We start from the raw sequence: 8,670 nt of genomic DNA, 5'->3' as shown, positions 1-8,670 counted from the left end.
CACATGACAAATACTATTGAATAAATTCATGATTTCATACCACAACCACTGAGTTTCTAAAAAGCATCACACTCTGTTCCAGGCACTGGAGATTAAGCAGTGAATAAAATAGACAACAATTCTTGACAACATGAGGCTCATGTGCATATAAAGGGAATAATAATATAGCCTTATAGGGGAAAATAAAATTAGGGAGGTTGGGTAGAGTGTATGTGGGAAGGAAGATTACAATTGAATATAGGGTCATTTTAGTTGCTAACATGTCATACCTGAAAAATATAGAACGTGCTACACACATATCTTGAGGGAAAAAGGAAACTAGTAATGCTTAGCAAAAAAAAAATCATGCCCTTATCTTTGAATTGTGATGCCTTACCCTAATGTATAGATGACCTCATCTTTATTCCTACAAAATTAGAGTCTAATGCTAACACTCTTAAGTCCTTGATTTCTTTTTTGTACTGAGATTAAATAACTACATAAATTTCACAGTCCACATCTTAACCTTCCCAGTGATGCACATCATCATTCTACTCTACAAAGCTTATGAACTCTACAAACATTAACAACAAAACTATTTCTTCCATATCAAGTGATATGTACATTTCTTTCCTTTTGCTTAGTATCATCTGTTCCCTCTTTTTCTCTCATTCCCTCCCTCCCATCACCACCCTTGAGTTGCTTAGTTCACTTTTATCAATGTCCATTGCAACTGTTAGGTAGGCCCCTCTGCTGTATTTTTTCACCCATTTTCCACTCATTCTGTGCCCTCCTCTCTGCTTCCCTGCAATAGCCAAAGCAATTCTAGGCAAAAGAAGCAATGCAGGCGATATCACAATACCAGATTTCTAGCTCAGTTACAGAGCCATAATAACAAAAACAGCTTGCTATTGGCACAAAAATCGACCCAAAGATCAGTGAGATAGATTAGAAGACCCAGAAATAAAACCACATACTTAGAGTCAGCTGATATTTGACAAAGGAGCCAGAGACATACAATGGAAAAAACATAGTCTTTTCAACTATCAGTGCTGGGAAAACTGGGCAGTCACATGCAAGAAACTAAAAGTGGATCCCAGTCTGTCACCATGCACTAACATCAACTAAAAATAGATTAAAGACCTCAACATCTGACCCAAAACTCTGAAACTACTGCAAGAAAGTAGGAGAGACACTAGAATTTATAGGCAAAGTCTTTCTTAGACTCTACAAGATAACAGGTTCTGCACAGATCTCCCAGTGAAAGGTAAACTATCCAGGCTACATTCTGACTCATGGAAAATGAACTCTTACCCTTGAAGGGGGGAAAAAGAGGATTCTTTTTGAACTAGGACCTTCGCACACAACCAACAACAAATAGAAAGAAAGGAAAACAGCTCTGAACTTTGCTGAGAACGATTGTCATCTCAACCGAATAGCCCATATGACAGATTGTATCTATGGCTAGTCCTTTTATCAATGGCTCCCTTTTCTCATGTAACACATGAAAATTACCCTTTGTAACAACCCCAAAAAGAAGAGGAAAGTTTACAGAAGGCAGGAGAACCAACAGAACACCAAGATAGGAATTTCAATACTATCCCATGCCAGTTTAGTTATGCCAGTAACCATACTTAACTAATTGGACTAGGAAAAGGAGGTAACATAAAATAGGTCAGGGAGTAGCAGGAAGGACATTGGATTAGGAGCTCTGACCCTGAAGGTAGATCCCTGGGCCTGTTTTATTCATCTGGAAAATGAAGGAATCACACTAATCTCTAAACTGTATTCTAGGACCATAGTCTATGCTAGATACATCACCTATTTCTTTTTTTTTTCTTTTTTCTTTTTTCTTTTTTTGGCCAGTCCTGGGCCTTGGACTCGGCCTGAGCACTGTCCCTGGCTTCTTCCTGCTCAAGGCTAGCACTCTGCCACCTGAACCACAGCGCCCCTTCTGGCCGTTTTCCATATATGTGGTGCTGGGGAATCGAACCAAGTGTGTAGGAGGCAAATGCTCTTGCCACTAGGCCATATTCCCAGCCCATCACCTATTTCTTGACGTGACAAGAAGCCTAATGAAATCACTTTTAATATAGGTGCATATGTTCTAAGAAGTTTTCAAATTTATTACAGGCAGGTTAGCCTGGAAAGGTCACATGGAGTTTCAAGGAGGTGTTGTTGTTTTTTAATTAAAAAGGAAATAGCATAAAGAAGAAACAAGAAAATAATTCAGGCTAGGCTATGACTGGGAAAAATGGCCAAACAGAAGAGGCAGGCGTGCTGAGTCACTGGCACATTCTCCTAGAAGCAGTGGGTAGTCCATTCATAGATTCAGTTCCTAGGAGCCGTGAGAGAGCAAGAGTTAAAAGATGACCTCCAAGAAAAAAGAAGTATGGATTTCAATACTATTCTCATGACCTGTTAGCTACTACACTAAATAAAAATTAACAAATGCCTCACCAGGGAGAACCTGCTATGTGGGAAAGGAACAGATTGAAAAACTTGTGAAGAGCCAGTTATTTAAACCTAAAAGTAGCCCAATTATAGAAGAAATACTTAGAAACAGAAGATATCCAATTTAATAAATTATGTAAGGTACCTTCTTTTAAATAACTCCCTGAATATGGACTACTAAAACTATGTTTGGGGGCTGGGGATATGGCCTAGTGGCAAGAGTGCTTGCCTCGTATACATGAGGCCCTGGGTTCGATTCCTCAGCACCACATATACAGAAAATGGCCAGAAGTGGCGCTGTGGCTCAAGTGGCAGAGTGCTAGCCTTGAGCAAAAAAGAAGCCAGGGACAGTGCTCAGGCCCTGAGTTCACGGCCTAGGACTGGCCCAAAAAAAAAAACACAACAATAAAACTATGTTTGGAATCGAGAGACATGATCTTTTTTGTTAAATATCTACTTAACAGGAAGTTTTTGTTTTTTGTGGGTTTGTTTTTATTTTGGCAAGGGTATGACCTTGCCTTTTGTTAGGGACAGATATGTGGAAAGGCTAGAGTTTTAGGTAACCAAGTGTAAGAGCTCTTCATAATTTGTCATCTGCAGTTACTTTTGGGAGGGATGACACAAAGGGCTCTAATTCAAGATCCCCCCTGAGTGTCATCATATGCAATAGGACTCTGTTTTGCTTCTGACAACGTCTCCTATCACTGAATGCATTGTGATTCACTACCCTGTTGTTGGCCCTCATCTCTGCTTCAGCGAGGTTTTTCTTCCTTCTGGTATAAGCTTTGTCCTGATGGGTCTCATCTGATCCAACATCAGAGAAGTGACTGGGAGTTAGTGTCAATAAGATACTTTTAGCCAAATTTAAGCCAGTAAGATTTTGGTAGGTGTTGCTCTTAGGCTGGACTATCCTGGTGTCCAATCATAAATTAATTTTGTCTGTCTTGAGAGCCCTACTCTCCCAAAGTACTGTTCATATTTCTCTGTCCCAAGCTGTATTTCAGCAGAATGTTAACAAACAAGAGTTACAACATTTTATAAGGATATCACAAAAAGAGCCAACAAGAACAAATACTGTTTTTAAAAATTGTTTGGAAAAGAAGTATTTGTATGTGTTTTTTTTACATGAAAGTGATTGTAAATGCTTGAGAAAATGATCAACATTTGGGAAGACCATATATTAAAACTATTGAGTAACTGACAAAACATGGCATTTTTCCCCATTACATACATAATCGTATTTTTTAGGATAATACGTACGATTCATTGCTTTTAGGGATTGAGGGCAACAGAAGGAAGAAATGTAACATTACATTGGAAAGACACTGTTCCGAGATTTTCCCAGTGTTTTTCGGGTCAAAGAACTCAGTAAACTCAAGTATCAAACATTGCAGTACCATTTTCTGTGCCCCCGGAACTGCCTAAAAACATGTAGTAATTAATGTCTGGGGCAGGAGAGTGGTCAGGATAGGACTAGGGATACTGCTCATTTTATATTAAACTGACAATACTATACAATCTAATTTCCCATCCAGTAACATTAGTGTTGAGATTGAGAAATGCTATGTGGAACGAGAGAAGGCACAAAAGATGCTATCTGCTATGTTAAGTGCAATTCTAATACTTTATGTAAATAATCTTATTTAATTATCACCACAACCCAATATAAAAGCTTCATTGAGCCTCAATTTATAGCTAGATAGATGTATGAAGACTTAGAAATGTTACATATTTTTGTCAATGGTTTTGCAGTCACAAAGTTCAAACGTCTGGATTTAAACGTGGACTTGAGATGCTCTTGCTATTCATTCAGCTTTGTCATGGCATCTCTTTTACAGAACAAACCTAGGATCATGCAATTTCGGGGAACTGAAGGAACACACTAGGAAGGGCAAGCAATCATGTTCCTGAACTGTCCTCTTGTAGAACTATTTAGGGTACAAAAAGCAGAATGTCAAAAGGCCCTACCAGCTACCTGGTAGGAAATTTCCTGACAGGAAATTATAAATTGAATAGAACTTTAATTCTCAAAAAATCCAAAGTTAGGTCAATGGAATAGAATAGTAGCATAGATTCAGTCATTTCTACCCTCAAAGGATCCAGCCAACCTCAGAGGAAATCATCAAAGACAGAATAATTTGCTGTGCTTCTAATGAGTTCTCCCAGAAGAGTGAGGCATAAGATTCTCTTATGAGTAAGGTAATGTGTGGGAGCCTCATATAAGGTTTTCTTCTTGTTGTGAAGAACCTAGCATAGAAATAGTTAAGCAGCAGCCATAGCACAGGTTTTTGCCAGGGTGCTTCTCTTCTACCAGTTGCAAAGACAGATCTGAATACTTCCACACTGTGAGAACAAAGGACTCTGGAAGTTGAGTAACAGTGAGACCTCCAGGGGAAAAGGTGAGTGTAGAATCGTAGTTCTCCTTCATGCACACGGGGGAGTGTAAATCACGGCTTCTGAAAAACACAGCTTACTTATTGCACTTTTCACTTCGAATCCCTAGTGAAGTCTGAAGTGACGGAAGGAAAAGATGTCTGGAGATGTAAGAAGTCTCCTCTCATTCGAATGACCATACATCATGGGGGAAAAGAGAAAAGAATTTCTGATTCTTCAGAAATTGGTATAGAAAGCCTTATTCTTTGGATGCCTTGCTGATTGTCTTCAGACAACCCAGAGCTCAGCAGCTCAGGCTTACTTCTGGAACCAGGGAAAAGAGGCCTCATTGTTGATGTCAAGCCTTTCCACTGTTCCTACAGATCCTATCCATCAAGCAAATGGCTATGAAAAATTACTCATCAGTGACAGAGTTTATTCTTAGGGGATTGACAGACCAGCCTGAGCTCCAAATGCCCCTCTTTTTTCTGTTCCTGGTGAACTATATAATCACTGTGGTGGGAAACTTGAGCTTAATGAACCTAATTTGCCTCAACTCACATCTTCACACCCCCATGTACTTCTTTCTCTTTAATTTGTCCTGCATTGATTTCTGTTACACACTTGTCATTACTCCCAAAATGCTGGTTGGCTTTGTGTCAGAGAGGAACATCATCTCCTACACTGGATGCATAACTCAGCTATTTTTCTTCTTCTTTTTTGTCAACTCTGAGTCCTACGTGCTGACCACCATGGCGTATGATCGCTACGTGGCCATCTGTCAGCCTCTACAGTATACAGTCATCATGTCCCCTAGGACCTGTTCTCTGCTGATGTTTGTTTCATACTTGATAGGGTTAGCTTCTGCCATACTCCACACAGGAGGTGTAATCAGACTCACCTTCTGTGATTCCAGCATCATCAATCACTACATGTGTGACCTCTTCCCCCTCCTCCAACTCTCCTGCAGCAGCACTTACGTGAATGAGCTTGTGAGTTATGTTGTTGTAGGTACAGCTATCCTTTGTTGCAGTCTCATTATCTTAATCTCATATGCTTTGATTCTTTATAATGTCATTCATATGTCATCAGGGAAGGGTTGGTCCAAAGCTATGAGCACCTGTGTTTCTCACATAGTCACTGTTGGCCTCTTCTATGGGTCGGGGATACTTGCTTATGTCAAACCAAAATCGTCTGAGACTGTAGGCCAGGGGAAATTTTTCTCAGTATTTTATACTCTTTTGGTGCCCATGCTGAACCCCCTCATTTACAGCCTTAGGAATAAGGATGTAAAACTTGCTCTGAAGAGAACACTGAAGAGAACGACAAACTAAACCAGTGCTTTATATTGGACTGCCTTAACCCTGTCTCCATTGCTCTGTTGTTTTCTCCTTTGCCTGCCTCTATTCGTTACCTTCCTCTGGTGTTCTCTTCATATGCTCTTTATACCCTGGGTCCTGGGAAGTCCCAGGGTATAAAATATACTGAAACATTTTTCCTCTATCACAAAGCCATTTATAGGTTAATACATCAAGAATATCTCAATATTTTTTTATTCCCTTTAGTCTCAATGAGGCTTAACCTGGTCCTTATACTCTGTACCATATAGAGACGTTAGACTGGCATATTTTATTATATGAAGATAATGCTATATGCCATTATTTCCTTGTATATATGCTCTTCTCATTGAAAGCTGGGGAGCTGGGTGCTTTCTGACAGCTCTTTTTACTTCTTAGTTTTCTAAAACAGTTTTAATAAAACCATTTCTATGTCAACTGCTTCATTTCTTATGACTGCTCTAAAACAAAAGGAATGACAAAGGTTATGAAAACATTTTAAAGGGCAGAATTTTACAAAGCTTCAGTTCAAGTTCCAGCATAAGGTTGAAATTTGGCTGGGCGCTGCTAGCTAGCTACTCAGGAGGCTGAGATCTGAGGATTGCTGTTCGAAAGCCAGCCCAGGCAGGAAAATCTGTGACTCTTATCTACAATTAATCACCAGAAGCTGGCTCAAAGTGGTACAGTGCTAGCCTTGAGCAAAAGAGCTCAAGGACAGCACCCATGCTCTGAGTTTAAGCTCCACCATGGACCAAAAAAGAGGTTGAAATTTGCTCTGATGCTAAAGATCTAGCTCACTTAATTAAAGATGGGGTGGCATATGTAACATGCATTGCTATGAAACCTTAATACTTTACCAAAAAATAAAATGTAATGGGCAGAGCGCGTAACTTCTGGTCTGAGTACCACCTTGTACTATGGAGTACAGTTGGGTGGGGAGCTAATCACACAAGTCTGGCTCTACCTGGTGAGGTCAGTAAACCTATTTAACAGATCCAATTGCATGTATGGACTTGGAAAACCCAATGGATTTAACTTTTTAATCACACTCATGTGTAATAACATCTATAAAAGTGCTTGAACTCTAGAACTCAAATATTAGTATAATAATTAAAGGTAAAATAATTTGAGAACATAAAAGTATAGGTGACATAATTATCTAATAGCATACTATGTGTAATTCGTTAGAAATGTAGATATGGTCTATACGTTCCTTATCTTCTTGAATCTTGAATCTCATAGATCACACACACACACACACACACACACACACACACTTTGAGTTGTGAATCATTGCCCCATTACCTCCATAGTAACAGATGTAAAGAGGACTTACTTTTGCATGAGATTAATATTATAAGTTGACTTAAATAGATTTGGTAACATTAGCATAAAATAATATCTCAAGGTCTAATTTCTGAGAAAGCAAGCAAATCTCAGAAACAGAGTGTAAATATGTTGTTGTCTGTGGAAGAAGGCTTATTTCCCCCACCAAGTTCATCTCATCACCCAAAGGAATTGAAATAACACCAGATTCTTTGTTTGAAGTGGTCACCAGTGTGGATATTTTAATGAAGAGTTTTTAGGTTAATTGCTACTACAGTTGTCATTCTTTCTCTTTCATGAATAAAGAAGATGATGGAGCTATCTAACCATGGCATGGAACCCAGAATGACAAATGAGTCACAGGTGGAGGTGTTAAATCCAGGCAACTCAGGTGTGGCCTAGTACATTTGAAACTCCAGTCTAGTAGCTGTGGAAGATCATAGGCTAGGGAGGGGGCTGAAGACGTCAAGAGTAAGGAAGGATGGTGTGACTATATACCACGGCTTTGGGAAAAGTAACCACAATTGGATAAAATGAAATCCCTGCTCCATTCTGACATCCCAAGCAAAGAGTTGCCCCACAATCTGCAGTGGCAGCAGCAGTTACACTTAGAGGAGGAGAGAGACCCTTGTGGATGAGACCCTTAGGGCTGCCCATTAGTCGGGCTTCAGGAGCCCAAAGAGTACATGCTCACCCAGAAGTATTGTCTCTGCCATGGCAGAAGGCCAAGTCATGAGTCCTGGGAATCACTTCTAACCAGGGACTTACCATTGCGGATCTCAACACTAAGGATGGAAAGATCTTGAACACTGCCCACAGAGTGTTCTGGCTCCTGAGCCATGAGGAGGAAAGGCTTGACACCAGCACTTCGGGTGCTTGGAGTTCTGACCCTGAGGTTGGTGGTGTCAGCCACTCAAGTTCTGGACCCTGAGACTGGTGCTGACAGGTGACCACCGAGTCTCATTCCTGAGGCTACCATTGCTAAAAGAAGACATCACCTGTTTCTCACTGTCATCTGCACCTCTCCTGCTCCCTAAGCCGTGTCAAAATCCCACCAGAGGCCCAGAATAACCAAAGAGGCTTCTTATACACCACAATTTCTGACTGGGTAGGGCAAAAGCACCACAGCTAGCTGATGTATGTGATGGAAGTACAGGAGGCACAGATAGACCTGTGAGTCAAATACAAATGGCTTTGCCAC

The 8,670-nt window shown here is 40.2% G+C and overlaps 1 protein-coding gene across 1 annotated transcript; it reads left to right on the top strand.

Annotated features, from left to right (window-relative positions):
* The first annotated feature begins 5,183 nt into the window (after positions 1–5,183).
* On the top strand, positions 5,184–6,140 carry LOC125348030 (olfactory receptor 143-like). Its single transcript, XM_048340969.1, has one exon. It carries the CDS (start codon positions 5,208–5,210, stop codon positions 6,138–6,140), a length of 933 nt encoding a protein of 310 aa, XP_048196926.1. The 5' UTR covers positions 5,184–5,207.
* The last annotated feature ends 2,530 nt before the right edge of the window (positions 6,141–8,670 follow it).

Source organism: Perognathus longimembris, chromosome 3 (genome assembly GCF_023159225.1).
Source record: "Perognathus longimembris pacificus isolate PPM17 chromosome 3, ASM2315922v1, whole genome shotgun sequence".
Lineage (NCBI taxonomy): Eukaryota > Metazoa > Chordata > Mammalia > Rodentia > Heteromyidae > Perognathus > Perognathus longimembris.
Note: the sequence above shows the minus strand (reverse complement) of the source record. Positions and strands in the feature narration are given on the sequence as shown.